Source organism: Callithrix jacchus, chromosome 4 (assembly GCF_049354715.1).
Source record: "Callithrix jacchus isolate 240 chromosome 4, calJac240_pri, whole genome shotgun sequence".
Classification (NCBI taxonomy): Eukaryota; Metazoa; Chordata; class Mammalia; order Primates; family Cebidae; genus Callithrix; species Callithrix jacchus.
Genome location: NC_133505.1, coordinates 24,805,096 through 24,831,994, shown reverse-complemented (window position 1 = coordinate 24,831,994; position 26,899 = coordinate 24,805,096). Strand labels below are relative to the sequence as shown.

General features: G+C 41.3%; 1 protein-coding gene across 16 annotated transcripts in view; it reads left to right on the top strand.

The window, feature by feature from the left end:
- Positions 1-26,899, top strand: part of FARS2 (phenylalanyl-tRNA synthetase 2, mitochondrial) — a 521,299-nt gene that overhangs the window by 358,128 nt on the left and 136,272 nt on the right. For 15 of the 16 annotated variants that reach the window (XR_013533783.1, XR_008480528.2, XR_013533782.1 and 12 more), the window contains one exon: positions 14,192-14,343. The exons of the other annotated variant lie outside the window; for it this stretch is intronic. Coding sequence is in view for 9 of the 15 variants with exons in the window: in XM_035297412.3 (XP_035153303.1) it covers positions 14,192-14,343 (152 nt within the window). In the remaining 6 variants the exon portion in view is untranslated. The remainder of the gene's footprint in view (positions 1-14,191; positions 14,344-26,899) is intronic. 16 annotated transcript variants of the gene reach the window in all.

Below are 26,899 nucleotides of genomic sequence, written 5' to 3'. Positions count from 1 at the left end.
AGACTGAAGTGCTTATAACTCAAGATGATTTATCTAAAAGCTAAATTAATCATTTGAAAAGGAAATGTCGTGAAAGGCACCATAGGGATAAATGTTGGATTTGGTCTTATTTACATAATTGTTAGTTCGGCTGAATAGACTACTTCTGGAAACAGCAGTAGAAACTTGGGGTAAATGTTTGTATGTCCCCACCCCAATTTCATACTTTAAGATCCAGCCACCAGGGTATTAGGAAGTGGGGCTTTAAAGAGGTGATTAGGTCATGTGGGTGTATCTCTCCGGAATAGGATTACAAACGTTAGAGGAAAGGACAGCAGAACTTGCAGCTGTCTCTTCCTTCCCCCCACCCCCCATCACGTGAAGATACAGCAAGAAAGCCATTGTTGCTAAACCAGGAAGAGGGCCTTCAAGCACCCAACCACGCTGGCACCCTGTGGTCTCCAGAACCATGATAAGTAAATGTTTGTTGTTCAAGCCACCTCGTCTGTGGTATTTTTGTTACAGCAGCCCAAGCTATAGCAGAGCCCTTAGTTTGAAATGGGAGGCCTTAAAGTACAGGGGTTAACAGCACAGCCTGGCCTTAGTAGACCTGCATTTGACCTTGGCTGTGCCACTTGCTGGCTCTTGTACCTTAGACAGTTTAGTTAAGGTCTCTAAGCCTCAGTGTTCTCATGGACGCATGGAGTCGTACTGGTGGCTATCTTGTGAGGTTGTGCTGTGATGTGTTGTGTTGATAAGATGATGTACATGAAGTGACTGACAGTCTGTGGCACACAGCGCTTCACAAATGGTGACCATTGTTAATCATATAATCAAAGTCAAAATCAAGGGACGTGTGTTCTGGTCTAGAAAGAGAACAGTGTCATAGAAGCTGCAAAGTGTTCCTTTAAATGTGGCCATGGTTAGAAGCTGACTGAAAGTCACCTCAGCAATGTCATAGCTCTGTGGAGAACTTGTGGAGAAAACAGAGACCCTCCCCTATTTGAAACTCTTAATTTCTGAGCTGAGAAGGAAAACCAAAAAACATAGTCATTTAACCTGAAGGGAAGGGAACTAGAGAATGACTTAATAATGATTGACTAGCATAGAAAAATTTGCAAATGGAGAATGATAATGTTATCCTGTTCCAGTAACATTAAAAAGGAGAAGAGAGGTTTAAGGTAAGGGGAAGATTTTGATGCAGAAAGAAACTTTATTGAAGTAAGGGTGCTGCGGTACTGGGTTGTATTTATTAACAACTGACTGTGAGATTAGCTTTCTTGAGCATGTTTATGAACAGATTCTTGGAAGCTGAACAATTTGTATTTAATCACAGAATGATAAAAGGGAGCCTCTGGCCGGGCGCATTGGCTCATGCCTGTCATCCCAGCACTTTGGGAGGCCAAGGCGGGCAGATCACAAGGTCAAGAGTTCAAGACCATCCTGGCCAACATGGCGAAACCCCATCTGTACTAAAAATACAAAAATTAGCTGGACATGATGGCACACACCTGTAATTCCAACTACTTGGGAGGCTGAGGCAGGAGAATCGCTTGAACCGGGAGGTGGGGGTTGCAGTGAGCCAAGATCACAGCCTGGTGACAGAGCAAGACTCTGTCTCAAAAAAAAGAAAGTGGTTGTGGGGGAACCTTCTCAGATGTTAAGCTCGGAAGGTGCGTGGAAACATTTGTATTTCAGATATGGGGGGTAGCCTGGAGCAGAGGCCAGTTAGGATGGAATAGCATTGTTAAACTGGAATCCTACTTTTTAGACCTCCCCTCCTCAGTCCCTTTTGGCAAGCTTATAATTTAGAGCAGGTCATAGACAATCATCAAACCTGTATATCTGTTGAACTCTCCAAGTCAGTGTTTTGTCTAGAACACTATGACATCTGTGCTTTGTGAATGTTATTTCATGTAGTCTTTACCACAGTATGCTGACACAGGTGCTGCCTCCACTTTATAGATGAAGAAACTGAGGCATGTGTCAGGCCCACAGCACACCAGTCAGGCCCAAGGCCAAGGCTAAGGCCTGACTGCTGTTGGCTGGTAAAGACATAAAGAGCCATTCTATCTTTTATTGTTTTATTTTTTGACACAGTGTCTCGCTCTGTTTCCCTGGCTGCACTGCAACCTCTGCTTCCTGGACTCAAGCAGTCCTTTAGCCTCAGCCTCCCAAGAAGCTGGAACTACAGGCATGCACCACCATGCCCAGCTAATTTTTGTATTTTTTTGTAAAAAATGGTTTTCACCATGTTGGCCAGGCTAGGAGCCTCTGTAGATTTAGACAGCCTATTACTAACATAGACGCAGAAGGAAGAGCAGCCAAAGGAGCCAACTCCCACGCATCGCAAAAGGAGGATCCTGAAACACAAGGAGGGTCTGTTAGTGTAGGAGGCACCATAGCCAGGGTGGTTTAAACAACAGAAACTTACTGACTCACTGTTCTGGAGGCTGGAAGTCTAAGATCAAGGTGTCGGCAGAGCTGATTCCTTCTGAGGATCTGTTTTGTGCCCCTTTCATGTCCAGTGATTTGCTGGCAAGCTTTGGCTTTCCTGGGCCTGCAGGAGCGTTACCCCAGCCTCTGGCTTCATCTGCACGCGGGGTGCTCCCTGTGTGCATGTCTGTGTGCCGGTCTTCCCAGTTGGGTAGGGACACCAGTCATATTGCATTAGGGTCCATTCCAATGATTTCATTTTAAATTTATTTCCTCTGTAAAGATCCTTTCTCCACGTAAGGTCATATTTTGAGGTGCCGGGGTTTAGGACTCTAACATACCTCTTTTGGGGAGAACAACACAAGTCAATCTATAACAGAGCAGCTGGTTCCAATGCCAGCTGTGACATAGCCCATTTCAGAGAAGCCAGTTAAAGGCTGCAGCTAAGAGGTTTTAGATTCTATGGTTCTATTCCAAGTACAGAGATCCAGGAAGCCTCATACCCCTTCAGAACCTGGGAGGTGAGGAGAAGCTGCCTCTTGGCAGCCTCCCAGGGAAGTAGGGAAGTGAGTAGGAGATGGCTCCTAGCAGTTCCTTAAAGGCCTCGAACACCACAGTATCACAAGGCAGTTATCCTTTCAAAACACAGATAAGCTGTGGTTCAAGTCTTTGCCTAGTGGCTTATGTAAATACCTGCAAGGTTGCCAGGGGACCTGGACAGAGCCATTCCTCTGTCATCACTCATAGGACAGGGGCAGATTCTAAGCCAGGTCTGCCACACTCCCATCTATGCTCATTGAGGCTTGCTGTTTCCCTGGACACCAATTCTTAAGTCGACTGGTTGCTGACGTTTTGTTGATGTCTCAGAGCCACAGGTCAGTTTCTCCCAGAAAGCAAACTCTGAGGCAGAGATGAACATGCGAGAAGCTCATTAGCAGGTGTTCGCAGGATCAACACCTATGGAAAGGCAGGGGCGACAGCAGGAATGGGCAGGGGAAGAGGTGAGCTGCTGTGCACTCACTACCAGGCCCTCGACTGACCCCAGGCAGCTCTGAAACTGCAGAATTGTCTAAGCTGCAGGGAGCGTTTTCTTTTCTAGCCCATAAAAGGCAGATTTCTTTTATATAAATAGATATGCTGCATTGCAAGTAGTTACCTGAAGATAAACAATGATTGCCTCCATGTATGATTTTATCATAAAGTAAATATTCTTAACAATATTGAGGTATGCACAGTATATGGACATACATGTATATATGATGTTAGTCAAGTGTGTATGTTTCACGCCCTTAACACAGTCATCTCAGCTGTCTACATTTGAACTGCATGACACAATTTTGAGTCACTGAATGCTGGTCACTGAATGACTTTTGTTGAGTTTGTAATAGTTCTGTGTGAAAATCTATATTTAAAAAGATATATACATTTCTGGAGCGACAGTTAGAATCTGTTATATTTCCAGGGAGACCTGTGTCCTCCTCCCTGACAAAGTTAAGAACCATTGTGTAAAGCAACAGCGTCAAGTTGTGGCTGCTTTATAGGCTGTGCTTTGCCTGCTCCAAACACACAACAGTGATAGATCAAAATCTAAAAAGGAAAAACGAAAAAGCATAATCATGCCCCCTACTCCCCTAAAAAAGATAAATTGTTAGAGACGAGACAAACCCAAAGCAGAGTGCAAAACCAGGCAGTGGGCTGCAGGATCGCAAGCCAGGAGGGGGAACCAGAGGCTTAACTCTAGTGGCAGTAAGACTGAATGTGCCAGGCCAGAGCACGTGCTCCACCGGAAAGCGGGCAGGGTAGTGGTCTTGTCCTCTGATCTAGAAGGGAGGCCCAGAATCACTACCTGCCATAACCTCTAGCCTGTAAAAAGCTTTGATCCTGGAAAGCGCTCAGGACAGAGACAAGGCCTTTTACTCAGGAACTGAGCTAAGTAACCCGTCACATCATCAGCCATATCACCATTGGGCAGGAACCCAGACCACCAAGTCAACTCCATTCTGTGTGACGGGTTCAAGCAGAGGAATCTTAAAAACCTCTGAGCAAGGAAAGGTGATCAGCAAGAGAACATTCACCTTTATATCCCATACAGGGCAATCCTGCACACCCAAATTCCATGCCACATGAAGAACTCTGACCTTAGAGTGTCAGCCATCCAAATGAACAAGCAGAATGTGAATTCACTGAAGAGTTAAGTAAAATTTTTAAAAAGCTATCTTGAAAAAAAATGCCTGATGCCCTCAAAGAGATCATTGGAGAAATAATAGCCATTTTTTAAAAAAGGGAAATCCTGAGTAAGAAGCAAAAACTGGCAGAAATGAAGGGTAAGTAGATGTGGGAAAAAATGAGAATCTCAGAAATGAGTGATAGATTCATTAAAATAAAGAATAAAAAGCAGATGAATCTACTAGACTCAGTTGACAGGAGAATTAGTAGTTAAGAAGCTGTTACTGAAGAATTCACCCAGAAGGCTGCATAGACTCCCAAAGAATAAAACCTAAAATAGGTCAGTTAAGAGGAAAGGAAGATAGATTCAGAAGCTTCCCAGTATGTATTATTGCAGTTCCAGAAGAGAACGAAAGGAATGGCAGAGAAGTAGTGCTGGAATTTTTCAGAATTGGAACAAGATGTGAGCTGTCTGATTGAGAGCACTCTCTGAGTACTGAGCAGAATAAATAAAGATAAATGCAGACCCAGCCTCATCAGAGTCAAATTGCAGAGCCTCAGGGATAAAGATATACCGCTTCCAAACCGCATGGAAGGAAAGACAGATTACCTGTGAAAAAATAGCACTGACTGACAGCAGACTCGGCACCATTACTAATAGGCGGCAGGGAAATTGTCGGGAGTGCTTAGGAAAGACAAACTTGAACCTAGAATTTTGTGTCCTACCAAATTATTAAAGTGTGGGGGTTTCAGACATGTAAATACTGACAGAGTTTGCCTCCTATGGACTTCCACTGCCAAAAAAAGCTATTGAAGGATACTTACCTGACACAGAAGTGAATAAGAAGGAAGGGTGTTAGGACTAGGAAAGGCCTAGGATGTTACCTTACTTGCAGGTTAACAAGGATACCGCGGTACTTTCATGGGTGCAGGCAGAAGGACAAGAGACTCCTGCCTCAAAGACCAACAACTTTGTTACTCAGCACAGAGGCAGCGTGAGTTCTCTTAGCAGTGTCTCTTCTGGCCCCTAGTTCAATAGCCAGGAGGCGGAGCCGCTCCGGATGCTGTACACACACCGGGCCGGAGCACAGCTGAAAACTCTCAAGCTTGGGCACCTTCCAGGATTTCATTTGTCCATTTGCGTGTGTTTGTTTTTATCCCAGTCTTTTAAAGGGGCTGTTAGTAAGCCAGCCCAGTCTTTGTCCCTGAGGAAGACATTATGTTTATCATTCCAGTGAGGGAACAAATCTGCTTTCTGCTCCAAAGGGAGAGACTAACCATCTTCCAGTGCTATTTGGTATACGAGCCACCACAAGTTTTATGAAAACTCTGTAGAGAACTGTCCCTCAACAAAGAGGTGGAATATAAGAAACAAATAAAGAATTTAAAAATATTTTTACCTTAATTTAGCCATTGACTTAATTTATTGTTTTACCTGTGATTTTGTTTAGAAGATGAAACTCTAGACAAGAATAATGAGAAAGAAGGATAGTTGGGAAGAGGGGCTGCTAGGGAAAATAAAGCTTCATGTCTTTTTAGGAGCTGAATAGAGACACTAAATAACTTTGTGCTTGGAACAATTTGTTAAAGGATAATACATACGTATATACATATATCTATTTCTTAAAGAAGAGAAATAGTTTACTCCTTACACCAGAGGGAAAAATACTAGAATATTTTGAAAATCAAGCAATCCAATAGAAACAGAAAAGGAGATAATTTATGAAAAGAGGAAGACTGGTTAGCAGGAAACACAAATGAAGATGGTAGAAATAAAAAAAATTCACAGTGCATATAAATAGATTAAAGTGACCTGTTAAAAATCTGAAGCCACTCGGTCATCATGACCTTGTTCCAACATGTCAAGCTGGAAGGAAGGGTCGAAAAGCTATCCTCACTGAGGTCTGATGTTAGTCTCTGCAGAATTGCTGTAACATCTCATTGGTGAAACTGAGGTCATGCCCACGCCTTGCCTGGCCAACAGGTGTAAATGATCATGAATCCTTTATACTGGTCTTCATTAACAAGTCATGACTTTCATTCCCCAGGGCTGAGGAGGGATCTTTTCCAGAGATCAAGGGACTCCACGTGCTACCTGAAAACCTGGAGTCCTTTTTGCAAATAGGATGTGTGCACAGGGGAAGGACCAAATTCTGCCTCAATATTCCATCCCCTGTCACACTGAAAAGAGGTGGAATAGTAGACAGCTGGTGTCTCTAAAGGTATCCAGTCCACATAGCTCAAATCTAGAAGAGTACAGGACTTACTCCTTTTTTTCAAATAATTCCTGAAACAGATTACGTAATTCCTTTCAAAAGCATTTGACTGGGACTAACATTAATCTTATCTCTGGGGATATTCATTTGCCCACCCTTTGAGCTTTTCAGAATTTATTTAAAAATATGAACTGACATGTGGTTGAACTTCTTTGGAACAGTTCAGAATTTTTTGAAATATATGATTGTTAGTACTTTAGGAGAAGGGGATCTATTTGAAATACAGTTAAACACATTTGTTGCACTATGAAATGCTAACAACAAAAAAATGAAGCTGTTGCATTTTAAATGAACTTCTGCTTTAAAAAAAAAACTTCAAAAAAAAAAACCATAGAAAGTTTGAAATAAAAGAGATTGAAAAACTGTTCACCAAGCTAATACTAACTACAAAAAAGCTAGTGTGACAAGTTCTAATTTTAGTCAAAAAACCTTAGTAGAGATTATCAAGGACATAAATACTGCTAAGAGGAAGAATCCACCAAGTAAATATAAAAATGTCTATCCACCTAACACTAGTTTCAAAATACATGAAGCAAAACCGATAGAACTGCTGGGAGAAATTTATATGATCCCAATAATAGTGGGAGATTTTATTATCTTTTTATTAGAAACTGATAGATCAAGCAAACCAAGCAGATAAAATAAAAGAAAGGATATAGAATATTTGAATAATACAATAAAGTGTGACTCTGCCAGAATGAGAGGTATATACTTTTCAAGTATCCCGAGAACATTAATTATATTTGAGGTTAAAAAGCAAGTTAAAACAAAATTCCAATAATGAGTAATGCTAAGTTTTCTGACATCAGAGCAATTAAATTTGAAGTTCACAATAAAAAGATACTCATTAAAAGTCACAAAATTCATATATTTGGAAACTAAAATATATATATGTGTGTGTGTGTGTGTGTGTGTGTGTGTGTGTGTGTATTCGTGTATTCCCAAGTAAAAAGTAGCAATAGAAAATACAGATATTTAAAACTGTGGTATATATGTAAAGAGCTATTTAGAGAGATATTTTTAGCCTTTATTTAAAAGCAAGAAAGGTATTATTTAAATACCTTTATTTAAAAGCAAGAAAGCCACAAAATACAGGAGTTAATCTTTCACCTAAATAAGCCAGTGAGAGTAAGACCAATTACATAAGAAGAAATAATGACGATAATGAAGATAAGAACAGAAAATAGTTGGGGAGAAAAACAGTGTTCCCGGTTTTACCTGTCTCAAGTGACCGAACTCTGGCACGTTAACCTTTCCCACCTGGAAATCTGAGGGCTTGCCTTTTAAAGAGGAGGAGGGAAAAGGTGGATAAAGAGATGCAGGAGCAAAACTTAGGCAATGCTTTGTTATTTCAAAGAAAGGAAAAAGGGAAAAATAATACCATCTTCAAAAACCAGATTTGTGGGACCCAGTGACATGGAGTATTGTCCTTTTTGGAATTATAAGAATTATTATTTTAAAAATCTGAAATATCCTGGAAAGTATGGACACAGATCCCATAGTGTAGTCATTCAACAAGAGTTCAGCAGACGTTTATTAGCCAGGCACTGTGTTCCTGCTGGGCCTCACAGCTGAGCCAGACATGGTGCCTGTCTCGGAGGACAGAAGGACAGGGGCGTGAACCCCAGAGGGGCCCCAAGTACAGTCAGAAGGACTTGGAGGGCGGCCTGTGCTCAGGAAAGCACATAAATCCGTGATTCCAACCTCCCTACACTGACCAGGAAGGAAAGAGAACAGTTCTCAAGTGTCAGAACAGATAATTGGCACAGATAAAAAGTTTACAAAGGGGCAAATAAGTATTCAGACCTCTAGGAGTCCAGCCTAATGAAGTAAGTATATTGTTTCAAGACCACTGGAAGTAGCTGCAGTGCAATAAATGTAAGGGTAAGGAGAGTGTTACAGGAGTGTTTAGCATCAGTCTGCCCATGTCCAGAACCTCAAATTTGGGATCACACACTTTTGTCTATGCCATTTTTATTCATTAGGTTCATAGCTATTTCTTGTTTTCTGCCTTGGTTAGACCTGTGATGAGACAGAGCACTACTGATAGTAGGTATCCTTATCTTATGCTTAACTTTAATTAGAATGCTCCAAAAATTTTAGCATTTAATAGGATGTTTCTATGTTTGAGAAATATCTAGTTAGGATAAGGAAGTTTCCCTCTATTTCTAGTTTGCCAAGACAGTTTTTCTAATAACAAATAAATAATACATTTGTTAAATATTCTCTCTCTATGAAATAATCACAGGGATTTTTTTCTTAATATGTTGATTATTAGATTATTTTTGGTTTCAGATCCTTCTCATAATTCTGGAATGTTTGCTAAAGTTACATTTAGGTTTTTAAATGTAGGTTATGAGTGAAATCAGTCAAAAAATTTGTGATTTGTTCTCTACTTGTCCAATTTTAACTTTATGTTTAGAGTAGCCTCATAAGATTATAAGGCTTCCTTCCTTCATGAAACAGTTTACATACAAAAGGAACTACCTTTACCATAAACATGTGATAAATTGTACTGGGAACCAGTAGTCTAAGTTTCTGTTGAAGGGAGATTTGCCTGAAACTTCAGTTTGAAATAGTTGGTACCTAGTCATTAGATTAGGTTCTCTGTTTTGAGTGAAATATCCATTTGATCAAAGTTTCCAAGTTCCTTGTTAATAAATGGTTTAACATATTCACCTGTGACTTTTAAAGTCTCTACAGTATCTGTAGTGGGTTTTGTTTTTCTTTTTTGAGAATTAAATCATTTCTTGATTACACATGATAATGGGTGATACACAAGCTTCATTCCCATCTATAATTTTATCTGATACTTTTATTCAATTTAGATATATTGCATAGGATGTGCCAACAATCATTTTTGTAACCAATAATTCCATGATTTTGCTTGGGTAATTTTTAGTGGAGAACTTCAGGTCACAACAGTAACTATCAGTTCAACTACACCAAGGTTTCTGAAGACAATGGCTTCTCCACCCAAGCAGGTTGTATATAAACTCCAAATAGAACCTGGCATCACCCTGAAGGAATTCTAACTTCACACTTTGGGGGAGATTTACCAAGATGGCTTCAGAGTAGACTAACTTTATACAACACATTTAAAGAATAAAACAGTTATTCAGCATTATGATCGGACTATTACATTTAGCGATCAATAGCATGAGTACAAAAAAAAATGTACATTAAAACTCTTTGTTGGAATGCTTTACACTTTCCACAGAACAGAAACTAAAATAACCTGTTATACAGTTAGTCACAAATACAATCCTTGAGTTTTTTAGCCCATACACATGAGTATTTGTCCAAAACATGTCTTCTTTGTAGCACTAGGCCCTGCCGCCACTGTGCTTGGCTGAGTTCACAAATCTCTTGTAACCTGTAGCTTCCCTGTCACTTCTCTGGCTCTCCTCTCCTGCTAAGCTTTGTTTCCTAATTAAAATCTTTTGCCACTGCCATGGCTACTGCTGCTCCTGGGACTGACTGCTCTAGCCACCTTTGCCAGGTTTCATGGCCTGGCAAAGTATTGGCCTCCACCACCGCAGGGGCCAGAGCTTCTGCCTCCAAAGTTTCCTCCCTTCATGGGTCCAGAATTTGAAGACTGATTATTGTAATTGCCAAAATCACTGTAGCTTCTACTACCTCCAAAATTGCTTCCATCATTACCAAATTCATTATAGGCATCCCCACGGCCACCATATCCACTACCACAGCTGCCACCAAAGCCACCATGACCACTAACATTTCCTTCATGATCAAAGTTGTCATTCCCACCGAAATCACCTCCACGACCACCACCAAAGTTTCCAGAACCACGGAGTCATGGTCATTAAAGGCCACAAAGGCAAAGCCCGTTTTCTTGCCACTGCCTCCATCTGTCAAGATTTCAATCGCTTCAGTTTTTCCATACTGTTCCAAATAATCTCCTACGTGTTGTTCTTCAGTGTCTTCTTTAATGCCACCAACAAATATCTTTTTCATAGTTAAGTGGGTACCTGATCTTTGAGAATCTTCTCTTGAGACAGCTCTTTGGTTCCATAACTCTTCCATTCACCTTGTGAGGCCTTGAATCCCTGGCCGCATCCACCTCTTCCACATAGCGACAAACCCAAAGCCCCTGGAGTGCTTGGTGTTTGGATCTCGTGACCACATAGTCCAGGAGCGTTCCCCATTGCTCAAAATGGCTCCTCAGGCCCTCATCGGTTGTTTGAAAGCTCAGCTCTCCAATGAAGCTCTTCCTCAGCTATTTGGGTTCTTTAGGAGACTCTGACTTAGACATAAGGGCAGACAGACGAGAGACTTTAACGATGCTTTTTCGGTGGCATCCATGGGCAGAAAGGAGTAAGCTGACCAATGTATCTTGTATCTGTAGTTTTGATGCCCTTTTCAATTCTTAAAAAAAAAAAAAGAATGATAAAGAAGATCCACAAAAGAACACATCAATGCAGTCAGCTCTCTGTATATGGAGTTTTCACATCTGTGGATTCTGCCAATCATAGATAAAAAATATTTGGGGGAAAACAATTTAAAAATACAACAATAAAAAATAGTAAAAATTTTAAAATATAACATTTACATTGTGTTAGGTATTAAGAGTAATCTAGAGATAATTTACAGAATACAACAGGATGTGCATAGATCAGATGCAAGTACTACACCATTTGATTTAAGGGACTGAGGATTTTGGTAGCTTTGGGGACCGTGGAACCAGTCCTCTTCAGATAATGAGGTACAACTTTATGCAGTTATCTGATAAAACTAGTAAAATAGTCATCCTTCTGTTAAGAAAAGAAAGAAGAAAACACAAATATTGTATGTAATTGAAGGTCCTTTCGTATTCTAAAATTCCACGATTCTATGATTGTGGGTTATCAAGTTCCTACCAGGTGGCTTTGCCTGTCTGGCTGCAGCCTCTTTGCCATTCCACATGGTTGCTAAACCACAGGACAATCCAGGGATGGAGGCAAGGCTCTGCGTCTCCCTCACCTTGTGTGTCCATTAGCTCATGCAGTTAGAGGAGAAAGCACCGCTCAATGCACTGATGTAATGTAGTCATTGCACACACCAGGCAGCTCTGTAATGCGCTCCTCAAGCCGCTAAAACATCTACAATATAACAGGGACTGTGCACAATAAAGAGATTCAGAGGAGGAAACAGAGATGCATACCCCACCCTCAAAAATGGCAGCCTCTCAGGAAGACAGCCATGATGTAATTACGCAGACAGTGAAAAGTGTCGTGCAAGGGAAGGATAGGGTGCAGTATCGGGATTGACAGAGTCTGTGAGGATCCCAAGTGAACAGGGTGGCTGAGGACCAGAAGTGGGGTAGGGAGGGTGGGAAGTGGTATGTGGAGGAAGCTGCTTAGTGTGTTTAAGAAACCCAGTAAGCTGGGCTGGCCTGAGCCTAGAGAATGTGGGAAAGAGGTAATCGCTTTTAGGCATTGGAGGCTTTCTCCTGGGGCATTGGGGAGCCACCAGATGGTTTTTATCACCACTGCTAGTTAAACACTTGATAGAAACTCTACATCTCAGTAACCATGATCTGTAGTTAGCCTCTTATTCCCCAAACAACATTATATTTCTCTGTTCAAAAAAGCAAAGGCCAGTAGTAGATATCCCATGTCTGATACCTACCTATTAGTGGATTAAATCCTTTCTTTTTTAGTTAAATCATTAAACTTATTATATTTGGAAATAGGCTCGTACTACTGTAAGTTGTCTGGGTTTTTCTTTTAACTGAATGGATTTTAAACTGTCTTTACCATAATGTGTATTTTAGTAATGTCTTGGGGGATGTGTTCTGGCTGACGGCATTACTATCACATGGACTGTTGTCCATGAATTGCTGACACATGTTTTATTGGGGCACCTTCTCCCATTTCTCTGTCATCATGCCTTGCATCAGAACTCAATAAGTATGTTAACTCAGCTTGCATTAATTGAAGAGGAGATTTCTTGCTAATTCTTGGCAATCTCAGTCTCTTCTCTCCCTAAAATTCCATTTTCCATAAAGGACAAAAGGATATTGCCAAAAGGAAAAGCAACCTGTGTAACCACCAAACTCCTGTCATCTATTGTTACATTAACCCCTGGGTCATTTATCAAAGCATCGTGACTTTAGGAGAGAAAACAGAATGCTTCTCAGGAGCCAGCATATTTTGTCGATAGTACCTAGATAGTAGCTTTATTGTGTTTGTATGAAATGTACACAAGATATACAAGTTTGTATATCTTTTCTCCTCTTGTTTTATTAGCCTCTTAGCAAATATCCTTTATTGTGTTTGTATGAAATGTTTCAAACTGATGCATTTGTTTTGAAAACTTTATTGATATTTCAAGTTGAATAATCATTCATGTTTGAGCATTTAGTTCTTCAGAGATTTTGCTATTTAAAAGTGTTATACTTTCTCTGATCAATGATTCACCAAAGGGTTTATAGTGATGTCAGGCTTGGCATATATCAGTTTGTAAATTTGCCCTTTTAAAAAAAAAGGTTTGGCTTTGTGAATTCCCTTAGAATTTCACAATTACGTAATGAAACTTTTTTAATTGCAGCAGTAACTTTTAGACCAAAACATACACACATACACACGTATATCTATGTATAATTGTGATGTATGTATGTGAGAATTATATATGTAGTTATATGTGTGTATGTATGTGTGTTTGTGTGTGAAAGCAATAAACATGGTAACTTCTAAACATATCTAATTTTAAATGTCTGTCTTATATAATGGTGAACTGCTGAGCTAGTAAGCCGGAAAAAATGGAATAAAGTGGGGGAAATGGCTACATTTATGTTTATCACATCCTTAAAGGCATCATTTGAAAAGTGATTCCCCAAGTGACTACTTACCAACCCAATCCTTTATTTTAATCATTAGAAATATTAACAAATAATGACATTACTAATTGAAATATCAATTTTGATAAGCTCTTATATCTCTACCAAAATGGCTTTCTGAAAGTATCACAAGAAGTTAATGAATTGCATGTTAATTAAATTTGAACTTTTCTCCTCTAATATTCTAATGGGAAAAGCTGAAATATGATATATTCAAATTGCTTTGTACCAAGTTGAACATTAATGGCAATATAAATATAATATATGGTAACGTTACACATGAATGTGATAAGAATCTGCAATATTCATAATGGAATTTGCTAATTTCGAATATTGATTTCTCTTTCAAGTTCATTTTGTTCTACAAATTTAAATGCTGAAATAATGTTTTACCAGCATTTCCTAATTAACCAAGTGAAACTTATAATGAAAAATTTAAATATTCTCATTCAGCTAACAAGTTTGTATATCTTTTCTCCTCTTGTTTTATTAGCCTCTTAGCAAATATCCTGCTCTGATAAATGATATTTCATTCTGGTTGCCCTCTGAGACTTACACAGAGAATGATTTCTATGACTTAGTCCGAACGATTGGAGGAGACCTGGTGGAAAAGGTTGATCTCATAGACAAGTTTGAACATCCAAAGTAAGTGAAAAGCTTTCTGATTTTACCCTTTACTGTCTCTATGTGATAAATGTCATAGGGAAGCATATCATAAAATTTTGCTGAAACCCAATGTATCTGAGACAAAATGTCTTCTGAATTTGTAGTGAATGTATAGCTTATCAGCAAACTCTTTGATACCGGTCCTCTCTGAAAATATTTCCAAGATGCATTTTCCATCTTTCCTACCTTAGTAAAGAAAATATACGAAACAGAATGTTTTAAGTCCTGCACGTTTTTCAGTATTGTTTGTGGAAGTGACTTCTTCCCTTAGCATGTTCCAGGTACAGAGGAAATGAGTCAGAAAGAGCAGTGTGTGTAGTAGAAGCTGTTTTGATAGGGTCTTAGCAAATATTTATTAAGCACTTACCACACACCAAGATCTATATTACGTCCTAGGAATTAAATGTGTTCCAGTCTTACCTTTGCCTTTTTGGAGCTTACAGTCTTGTGAGAGTAGCAGACATTAAATACATAATTACGAAAGTGTGCTATTATGAGGGAAAAATGCATTGGGTGTCATCAAAAACTAATTTCATGTGGGGAGTCAGGGCAGGCCTCTGAGATATGAAGCTGAGAGTAGAAAGACGATGTGTAGTGAAGAAAGAAGAAGGAGCATTCCAGCTAGCACATGAGAGTCCTGGGGGGCGGAGGGCACGTGAGATGCAGAAGGCCCCCAAGAACACCGCAGCTCAAGGAGGGGGAGGCCGTGTAAAGTGGTAATTGTTACGTAGTGGTGTGTTTCCAGGGCCAGGTGGGGCCAAAACCTGTAAGGTCTGAGACTTTGAATTTTACCCTAATTGTAGTGAAAAACCATAGAAGGATAGGAGCAGAGAGATTAAGTGATGTGATTTGATTTGTATTTCTGATTGGTCACCTTGAAATGGTCCCCTTTGACTCCTAGCTGTTAGAGAAGAAAGTCACCAAATCGTGTCTAACTCACACCTCCATTTTCCCTTCCCCTTCTAATTGTTTCAGGTATGTCCTACCTGCATTGTCAGGGCTCGTGGCTCCCACGTTCTATCCTGTCATTCAAACTCCCACCTGTTTCCTTCTTTGTCTTTTAAAGCATTCATTTTCTAGATAAAGGTGTTCAGTGTTCACTGCCAGTTCTTTTGCTTCACTTTCCCCAGTCATCTGGATAACTAAAGTTCATCATCCAGAATTTTGCTCAACTACTTGTGGAAGCAATAGTCCCTGAGTTCTTGCATGTTCAAAGCTGTTTATCTGTTTATACTTGAATGACAGTTTGGTTGGGAGTGAATCTTGGCTTGGTCTTTCTTTTAGGGAGGATCCTGTAAGTGCTGCTCAATTGTTTCCTCAAGTTTAATTTCATATAAAGAAATCTGATACCATACTTGATCTTTTTGCTAAAAAGCAAAAAAGGAATCCTTTAAAGGATTTCTTATCTTTCAAGTTTAATACCTTTATCAGGCCCACCTCCGTATTGATCTTTTCTCCCTAGTATATATCACTGTGCTTCACAGATTGGATTGGAGTCTTATTTATTTTAGGAAAGTTTTCTTGAATTTTATCTTTAGGGATTTGTTCCGATCCATTGTTCTGTTCTATTTCATTCTTCAGGGATCCAGTTATGCATAAGTCGGCTCTCCTTTATCTGAATTCTGTACCTATTATTTTCTTTCTAATGTTTCAAAATTCTGTCTTCCGCTCCATTTGGTATGCTCTCCCCATTGTTACCTTCTCTGTCCCTTCCTGTGTTTTCTGCTGTCTTTTCTCCCTTGTGCACCTTCCATCTGCAGTTACTTTGCTTTTCTCCCTGTTCTGAGTTTTGCAAGCTCACATTTCAGCTCCTCCTGTTTTTTCACTGTCTCTTCTCTAAGTAATTTCTACTTTCTGGTCTTCCGTCATAGGGAAATTGCTTTACTACATTTTAAAAATTCATTGTAAAATACTTAGCCAGAAATTTCATATGCTCCAATGGCAACATTTTTCTATGACTTTTCTGTTTCTCTGCCATTTTCCTCTTTTTTTCCCTCAATTCTTTTTTAATTGATCTGTCAGTGGTATACATATGATAGCCTTTTTGCCACTTATATTTTAATACACTGGGTTTTCTGGACCAGCTATTTGCACAAGATTGGGGGGGAGGCTGGGTCTTGGCATAGCAGGAAGGGGCTGGGGTAGACATTTAGCCTAGCTTGTTTTCACACTCTTAAGCCTTTCTTTTTCTCCACTGCCAATTCTTTCTTTAAACATGACTCATCTCTGATTTTTGGTATAGGTCTTCCTCCCACCCTAAATCCAACTTGTTAGAAATAGAAGAATTACCTTTGCTTACCCCATTATCAATACTTGGAGATAGAGACTTTACACTTCAGATTGTAACCCTTAGCTCTTAAAAAAAATGTTTTTGCTGGAGTTTTCTGAGATGTGCCTCTCTGTGTGTTTCTTCTCTTCACTTCCTCTCATTTGGCTTCTTTTGATTTCAGCTGCTGTTGGCAGCCTTTAAATATATTTTGGAGCTTGCAGATGATAGCTGTCTCCTAACTTAACAGAAAATAGAATATATGGGGTAGTCTGGATTCCTGATGCTGCAGAGTGCCAATTCAGCCCTGGACTTTTATGTGAGAAAGAAATTTCCAGGAGTTTCCATGTTGATACTGGAAGTCTAGTTATTTACATCTGAAGAGAGGAAAAAATATTGGAACAAGAGTGATTGCTAACTACCAATTGATATGCCAAAATCATGTGACTTGTAATTTTTTCCCATTCTTTTTTAGTACAAGTTGAGTCAGGTATCCCTTATCCAAAAAATGCCTGGGGCCAGAGTGTTTCAGAATTTGGATCTTCTCAGATGTTGGAATATTTGCATATATATAATGAGATATCTTGGGGATTTGACCCAAGTCTAAACACAAAATTTGTTTCGTATATACCTATACACGTATCCTGAAGGTAATTTTATGTAATTTCATACAACATTTATAATCATTTTGTGCATGAAATAAAGTTTGTGTATATTGAATAATCAGAAAACTTCAGATTTTGGAGCAGTTTGGACTTTGGATCTTCAGATTAGAGGTGCTCAAGCTACAGAAAACTCTGGAATCAGAGATTTGGAATTCATTCTTAATTTTTGACCTCATAGTCTCTTACTTTCTGATATGGTTGTAGCTTCACCCTTGCCAGTGTCAAAAGTGAGATAAGTAACCCCTTCTCATTGGAGATTTAAGAACCTACAAGGTTGCAGAGAGATGCCAAAAACCTAGGCTGCTGAGATAAATTTCTGTTGTGCTGGATGTGGGGGGTAGATGTCACTTGAGGAGGGGGTAGACATTGAATCTTTCTGATAATTTGGTAGTGATCAAGGGGATGCTGAATGGGCATGCTAACTGGAGAGATTGCAGTGGGAGTGTGGTAGCATCAGGGTCCTGTGGACCCAGGGACAGATCAGGCAGGCAGGCAGTCCATTAAAAAAAAATCACTGGACTGTTAGAAATACTCTTAATGCAGATATACACGCACAACCCCATATGGACTGCTAAAAAGTGAACGTATCCAGTTCCTTCTGAAGGAGACAGTACTTTTGACTAGAAATTTGAAAACATTTCTCACTGGCACCAATATGACAGTGTCTTAAATAGATGTTGTACAGATATTTAAAGACCATTTTTTGGAGCTATGCCAGAGGGCATGGCTGCCACGGTTATGTGCCCCTCTTAAAAAGGGACTTGGTGATTGGAGTAAGGTTCCTGTGGCAGAGATTGCTAGTTATCTCTCAATATTCAATTGCCCCCGTCCTTCCGCCAGCTGCCATTTTTGTAATAACATAACCTTGACTTTTTAGCTCAGCAACTTTCCACCCAACCAGAAGTCTATACTTCTAAGTTTGGTCAATGATTTTTAAGTAGAAGTGTTTCACGGTATTTCCAGAAGTTTCTTTAAAAGTTGAATTGACGATATTCTTTTTTCTCCCTGATACTTAGTTGTATCCGATGGCTAGTATTCTGGCAGCCATTCTGGGCCATGGTGCGGCCTGGGTGATGGAGACTGTCTGGAGTGGAGCAACAACATAAAAGAAATAGCCCAGGGCTTGACTCTGTGTCACTTCAGCCCTGGACTCTTAGATGAGAGAGAAGTACCTTGTTTAGGCCACTTATTTTTTAGATCTCATTATTGACAGCCAAAGCAAAACCTAGCTACAATAGTACTGGGAAAAATACCATCATTTAGTAATGATGGCTTACTGTGCCATGATCCTCAGTTACTATCTAGGGCAGAGGTTGACCAGATTGTGAATATTTCCGACTTTATGGATCATAAGATCTCTCTCATAACTACTGAAGTCTGCAATTGCAAAAGCAGGCGCAGATTAAAATATAAACAAATAAGTCTAGTTGTGTTCCAGTGAAGCTTTGACTACAATATCAGACAGTGGAATGTGAATTTGGCCCATGGGCTATAGGTTGCTAACCCTTGATTTATGGGAAGGAGATACATGGAGTTTTGTTTTTTTTTTTTAATGACTCTGACTCCCAAATTCCAAAACCCTCTACTAGGAGATCATCCTTTTTTGAGCACCCTGTGCCCACCCTCCCCATCTCGCCACCAAGTCCCTGACTTAGGTGATAAGAAGTAAATGGTCTCCTGACCTTGAACCTTGACTCCAAGATTTATTTTATTCCCTAAACACATAAATGAAATATAGCCAGATAGTGCAGAAGAGCTCTGACCCTTTCTTTGCCTAACGTCAAAGCATGCCTCGGTGTGAGACGTGACAGGACTGAGTGAAAGACAAGGTAGTTGAACATGTTGCACGTTATTTTCTGAATTAAAAACAGATCCCAGGATGCTTCAGGAGACATAAACTGCCAAAGAAGAGCCTGATTTCGTAATATTAGACAAATGGAGAAGTTTTTTCTTGATTATAAATAACAGCTTGTGTCCTGAAGGAGAATAGATGCTCAGGTTAGAAGAAAATGGTGCTTTGTCCTAGCCGGTCATTTAGAACCTTCTCCTAGAGGATCTTTGCCACTTAATCCATGGGCCACTTATTGGCAGAAGAGTTCTTGTAGTTCTAAAATTTAGTGTAACAAAAAATAGAATGGTAATTACCTCTAGGGAGGGGAACCAGGTTGTCATATCCTGTGACATCTTTGGACTATTGTACTATACTGCGTGTTGACTAAACGGGAAACTTGCGAAGGCAATCGTGTGTCAGCATGTGAACTAGATATCCCTCCAACACATTTATAATATGAATACATCGATCATCTTTAGGCTCCAAGTTCATGCACCTTAAGGAATTATAGTGTCATTTTTTGTTTTATTCAGTAACACAGTTGCTCAGAATATTTCTTAGTGAAATGGGGTATGAAGAAGAGTAAAGAGTAGCCCAGGGGAACTTAGCCATTGCCTTTAGCTGCCAACACTTCATTTGGAGATGCCAGCTGATTATTTGTGAACTGTTGAGATGGACTGTAAAATAATGTAGAACTTAATAGGTCAGATTTGGTTTGAGTTTAAGGCAGACCTTTTTGAGAGTTAAAATTAGGAAGTAAAATATTTTTTTCACTACCATCCCTCTATTTGACCGCAAAGAGGAGTTTGGTGGTGAAAAATGCCCCAGGTGCCTGCAGCAAGGGCTGGCTTGAAAGGATGGATTCAATGATGCCCCTGACCGGATTCTGCTCATAGACTCACTCCTTGTTCCTGGGGCTGCTACTGGCTTGCCACTTCCTGCGCACAGTCCTAGGCAGGGCTTCCTGAATCTGTGCACTGTCAGTCAGAGCTGGGAAGCTAGAGGTGGTCTTCTCCCTCAGCCCCAGGTCACTAAAGGGGCCTCTCAGTTCTCTTCTTCCCTATTTGAACTTCCTCATGATTATATTCCCTTTTGTGATCTATCACTTGCCATTTTTCATAATTTGGCATAAGTGGGGAGACATTTGTGACCATATCTGATGGAATTCTCAAGCAGGTCTTCACTCTGAGAGGCATTTTCTCAGGTGGACTCCCCAGCATGCATGAGTTGTGGACGTTGACCTGGTCAGAGCTCTTCTTCCTGTAGGGCTGGAGCAGCATTCGATGAGGCAGTTCAACTGCATTCTCTTTTCAGTCTCCCTCTCTTTGTTCTTTTTTCCATGTGTGCATTTTCACTTTGTCAAAGTACAACCAATAAAAATGCCAATGTGTAAAAATTTGAAACGGAAAAGATGGGATTCACCCATCATCTCAACGCCCTGACACAACAACTCTTCCACTTTTATATTTTCCCAGTCATGACTGTTTTTCAGTAGTGCGCATCAGATGAGTCCTAATGTAAAGAAGTTGGTATGTGCTTTGCATTCTCATCCCTTGGTCTTGGGGAGAGTTTTTTAACCTCTGCACTACTGATATGTTGGGCCCAGTAACTCTCTGTCCTCTGCATTATAAGATGTTTAGCAGAACTCCTGGCCTTTACTCACTAGATACCAGTAATAGCCTTCCTACCACATGCATGTACACACACAAACTTACACACACACACTTATGACTATCAAAAATGTCTCCAGTGCCTCCTTGGTAAGCAAAATTGCCCCCAGTTTGAGAGCCACTGGGATTTTTCTTTAGTGGAGAGTGTCTTATGCTTCTTATAAAAAATGTTTTTAAAAATTGTGCTTCATTTTATGTCATGAGCAGTGGGGAGAAGGGATAGAACACATCACAGAAGGAGGTATTCTAATGGGGGCTCTTGTGGTCCCAAGGAACAGAGAGACTCACTTGCTCTAACATAAGACAAGCTGGACTAACTAACCAAGCTTTGGAAAGAGCAGGAACTGAGGCAGTGTAAGGGTCTGACCTTCACTCTTTGCGTGATGATATTGCCACTTCGCTATTCTGTTTGATTTTCTCACACTCACTCTGTCTCTCCCCACTTTCCCACTGTGTAGATTCTGTTCTTCTTTTTTTTTTTTTTCGGTCTTATACAGAGTTTAGAATACCCTCCCCAGGCCCTGAGTTCACATGACCTTCACTTTCCAGCAATCAGCACCAACTCCAAGTCCCTTGCCTGATTCTAATGGTCTCAACAAAGGGACCTGATTAGCCTAACTCACCTTTTCATGCCAGATCAGAAGCAGTGGTGGATGGGCTCCACTTGAGCGACGTGCCTGCCCAGGGTCTAGTAGCCATGTGGGTCAGGTAGTCAGGCCTCTGGCCTTCTCTTACACATCAGTGTCCTTCTTTACTTTATCTTTCAAGTGAACTAAGTAGCTTCTGATTTAGACACTACCACTTCTAGACTTCCTTAAACTTCATGCAAAGAGACATGACGTAAATAAATTTCCAGTTGATTTTTGGAAAAAAGTGGAAACACTGGGCTAATTGCTGTGGGGTCATAAGGGTATGGAGGCAAGATACCGGTGTTTTTGTTTTTGAGACAGGGCTTTGCTCTGTTGCTCAGGCTGTAGTGCAACTCCTGGACTCAAGTGGTCCACCTACCTCAGTCTCCCAAGTAGCTAGGACTAGAGGTGCGCACCACCACACTTGGCTGTTTTTTGTTTATTATTATTATTATTTTTTTTTGTAGACATGGAGGGCTTGCTTTGTTGCCCGGCTGTGATTCTCTCTCCTTGACCTTCCAAAATTTGGGGATTACAGGTGTGAACCAATACACCTGACCAAATCCCAGTTTTTATGGAGCTAAATAACATGTGAAAAGTGAAATAGCAGTAAAAAGCATGCGGTGACAAGGCTGGTTAAGCCTAATGTATGGCCTTCCCAGTTTCTTGCACATAATCTACACTCAGGAAACTTTGATTGACTTGAAATGGAAGGTACCCATCATCCAGGGCTATAGATTCAGAGGAAAGAGGCCTTCAGTCTGAGAAGGCTTACCAATGAGACAGAATAGCAGGCTGTGTATGCCTGTCTTCCTTGTAATCCCTTATGAATGAGATGTACACAGTCCTTACTCTAGTTAATGTGTGTAAACTACCTTTCATAGAAACCTTCAGCTTCCATAAACTGTTGCCAGGATAGTTCCACTCATGGTGGGTGCTTTAAGACAAAGGGAGTTTATTTGAGGATCGCCCTGAATCAAAACTGGAAAGCTCTTAGGAACTGAGGGAGGTCTAATGGCCAGAGACCCTCAGCCTCTGGGTGCCTCTGGCTCTGTTTCTGTCCTTCCTTCTCCTAGCCAGTCTGTATCCTCTACTTCCCCTCTACACACACGTTAACATCTCATCTCTCTACGTTACCTGCAGTCTTTTCTAGCTAGTCTGCTTCATTATCCAGTGCAAATTCTGGAGGGAAATAGCCTGATGACTGCACTAAACACCATCACACCTTTCAGGCAGATCCCCTTGCATCAGGCTGCGTCCTGAGGTGCTGGGCCACCTGCACATGGACCACCATTGGGTTAAAAATCTATTGTCAGTCTCATTAGGGACCACTTATAAAATAGCCCAGCCCTACTCGCCAAAGCAGGAAGCCATTGGCAGAGCAATTGTAACCTGGAGGGCTCACCAGATTATTTACACTGCTTTCCTCTTTCCCCCATCCGCCACCAGTCAGCTCCGTGTATAAAACTCTGTGTAACTGCGCCTTATTGTTGGCTCATTCTTAGCTTTTATTCTCTATTTGCATTTAAACTTTTCTAGGCTATTCCATGTGAAGGGAACTCCTTAGAGGCCTGTGGCATAGTAGCTGCTATAGTTTGAATGTTTGAGTTCCTCCAGAATTCATGTCGAATGTCATCTCTACTGCGGTGGTATTAAGAGGAGAGGCCCTTGGGAAATGATTATGTGATGAGGGCTCTGCCCACATGAATGGGATTAGTACCCTTATAGAAGAGGCTTCAGAAAGCTGCCTCCTCCTTCCGTCTCTTCCACCATGGGGAGGACACAGTGTTCGTCCCTTTTGTCCTTTTTCCCTCCGCCATGTGAGGATGAATAAGAGGAGCCATCTATAAAGTGGAGCAAGACAGCCTCCACCAGACACCAAGTCTGCTGGCACTTTGATCTTGGACTTCCCAGCTCCCAGAACTGTGAGAAATGAACTTCTATTGTGTATCAATTACTCAATCTAAGGTATTTGGTTATAGCAGCAGGAACAGACTAAGACAATAGCTCATTTTCACTTTCCTGCAATGTTTTTATCAGTGGAGGGAGACTTACTGCACAATGCTTGGTGGATGGTTAACTAGTCCTTCTTCCTTCCTTAGAGGAACTATAATTAAATGACTGAAAATAGTTTATGTCATGAGAAGTCGAGTCAATGTTGTTTAGTGGAAGAGCTCAGACTTCAGAATTGGAAGACATGGGTGAGTCCTGACTTTTCACATCTTAGAGGTGTGATGTTGGGACTTTCTGAGCCTTAGTTTCCTCATCTACCACCAGGAGTAATATCATCTGCTAATGGCAGCTATGAAAACTAGATGACACTATGTATGAAATGCTTTGAAAATCACAGAGAGTTCGAAAAAACGAGTTAGCTATTAGAGTAAAAAAGAAGTAAGTGTCATAGTCACTAACTTGTTCTTTAAAATAAAGAATAACCTCAGTACAGCTGGGAGCCTTGGACTTGGCAACCAAATACCTATAACAGGGATGTTCTGCTAATGAAGGGAAACAGAATGAGACTCTGTGTGAAACTGTCATTCTGAAATGGTGCATGTTATTCCTGCAATTTAAGGAGTAGTTTTTTCATTAAAACTACTTTGTAAAGTGGCATCAGTGCCGGTCAGCAGAGTTATATAGCCAATGTGGATGTTCTCTGCGTCCTGGGTTGGGAAAATACTGGGACAATGGCAGATGAGATGACATTTCTGGTTTGCAAATCACATCCTGGTCTTATTTCTCTGGACAGAGCTGAATAAGTGCAGTTATCTGAACTTAAACATTGCCCAACACAGAAAGGCCCACGACAGCTAATCTTGAGAGAGAGCCATGGGTGAAGGGAGCTTGTCAGAAGTTGTGTCTCCTTGAAATTGACAGCAGCAGTACCAAGGAGATGGCCAAAGGCTGCCAGGCCTCTTTAGAACTCTCTTGGCTGCTCTCTTTTCTTTTCCATTTTTATTGTAATGGTGGTGGCATGCGTATAAGAACTTTCATTGCGGTGGTTCAGACAGCTGAGAAAGCAATTCTCAAGAACTATTTTTAGCCTGAATATCCATTTTTTTCCTTCTTCCTTTCTCTTTCCTCCTTCCCCAAGCTTGCTTTTTACAGCTTATAATGGGTGCCCCCATCACATAGCAGCCCTGTTTGGCACCAGCATTAGCCGAATTAAATCACAGTTAGTTCAATCCCAAATACCTGGTTCCTCCTTGTCACCCTGCACATGACATTTGCCTAAAGATTCTTCGGGATTCCCTTCAGTGCTGCCCTGGCAGGGTCCTAGGAGTAGTGTCTCTGCAGAGAGACTGCTCAACAGCAGCTAGGCAGGGAGAGAGGCCAGGCGCTGAAGGAGCTGTATCTTCCGTGATCTGCTGTGGTAATGCACACCTTTGTGAAATCCTTTTTAACTTTCACTTTGCAGTTCTCAGCGAGTCTTTGGCCATTGTCTTCCCTTGGCATCCCAGGCACCTTTTTGTAGTGTGGAGATGGAATGCTACTTTCCAAGATGAGGGATGAGAGTAACTCACATCCTTTGATGCTCCCTATCCCACACCCTGACGGTAGTGATCAGATTAAAGCAAGTTAAAAGCACATCAAGGGCAACTTGCAACGTGATATAAGCCACAGAATTGCTGTCAGAAGTGGGGTAGAGCAAAGCCCCACCCCCTCATTTTAGGCAGTTATGAGTGAGACTCTGAAATGTGTGAGGTCTTTAAAGTTGCCTCCATTCACAGGATCCCTTCCTTCTGGCTACCACCCAAATTCGATATTCAGAGCCAGCATGGGAGACTGCCCCTCGTCCATCCCGCCAACCCACCGCCCATCCACCTGTGTCAGTTCCTGAGTTTATCCCATCCCACACGTGGCTCAGCCTTGAATGTACCATAGCTCCCACAATTAATGATACTGTCTTGGTAACAAAGAGATTTATGAATTTGGATACAGCCTGGCCCTTGCAACTTCAGAGGGACAATTATCTTAATTGTAGATCTTGGAGTTAGGTCTCTAAAGACAGGCCCATGATTTGTGAGAAAGTCTAAAGGATATGCAGGTGACACCTATTGGAGTCACCCTTCACCAGTTCACATTTCTGAGCAGCACAGACACCTCTGGCAGACTTGGGCCTCACGTTATTGGTCTTCTCCAGAGCAAGAGACAAGCTGGGCTCCAGGATCACACAAGCAAGGACCATGACTCACATGGGGGTGCAGGCTGGGGCATCTCCCATGTCTCTTACGCTAATTCTTTTCTTTAACTTGCTCATAACTGAGGCTCAAGTAGCAGCCAGGAGGGTACATCGAAGAAGGCAAGGGGCCAGCACAAATGGGGATGAGGTCAGCTCCTTGGGGAGGGACTGATGACATGCCCAGATGGCCGCCAATGGTCTTATTGGCACCTATAATCCTGGATGTCTGTCTTAGGAGGGACATTTGGTAGAAAGATAAGTGACCATGGATACTGTGGACATGTGTGGTGGGGCAGATGAGTATCACAGAGAAATAAGGCTTGGTGGGGCAGCAATCCAGTCACTGGCAGAGTGGAGTCCAAGGTAAGGCACAGTTATAGAGGAATGTGGAGGCCACTTCCTGGGATGTGGGACCCTGCTGTTACAGCAGAATTATCAGCAGAGCTGCCGGCATGCCCTGAAGGTGAGCAACTGGCCAGGCTTGGGATGATCTCTCCTGAGAGGTGGGACTGGGCTTGGAGTCACAGCAAGGCTGAACCTCAGATGTGCAGGTGATGCGGACAGTTAAGTTAGAACATCACACATCCAGCAGTTAGAAAACCAGTTTACAGGGGCTTCAGCTGTTTTTTTGTTTTGTTTTGTTTAATAGTATACAGCTTCATAGTGATCTACATATTCATGTGTAATTTAGAGCCAGGGAAGGTGTCATCATGATTGGAATTTAATTGGGTGTCTAGTAAGCAAAAAGCAAGGTAGGATGTTCATGAAATTTACCGGAAGAAGAGAATGCCTGAAGGAAGCCTAGTACAAATAAGGGAATCCCTATTTTCTAGTGGGAACCACCGCAAGGAAAAGGCACTAGTCAGACACTTAGGAAATGAGTTCTCAAACGCAGACATCCCCAGCCTGCGGGTCTAGATGAGGGTTCGCAATAATGTTCATACTCAGATATCTCAAGTACATCACCACTTACCTGCTGTCATGGATCCCAGTATCCCACAGAGGCACCTAAAAGTATTTTTGGAGGTTCCAGGGGGTGTCCACAGCAAGCTAACTTCCACTGGACATGACCATGACTCCCACTGGGCCCCCAGGGGACACCATGGAGGCCTTGGGGCCATCATGGTGTCCTATCATATTTCAGAACTGTGCCTTTTCCCACTGTCAACCTGTCACCTGAGACTCAAGCAACTCAGCTTTGAGCCCCACCTTTCTACCAGCCTTGCAAAGCCCTGCTCCCAAATCCTCCTTAGGCTTTCCCTTCCAGGTAAACCCATGCAAATAAAGGTTTGGA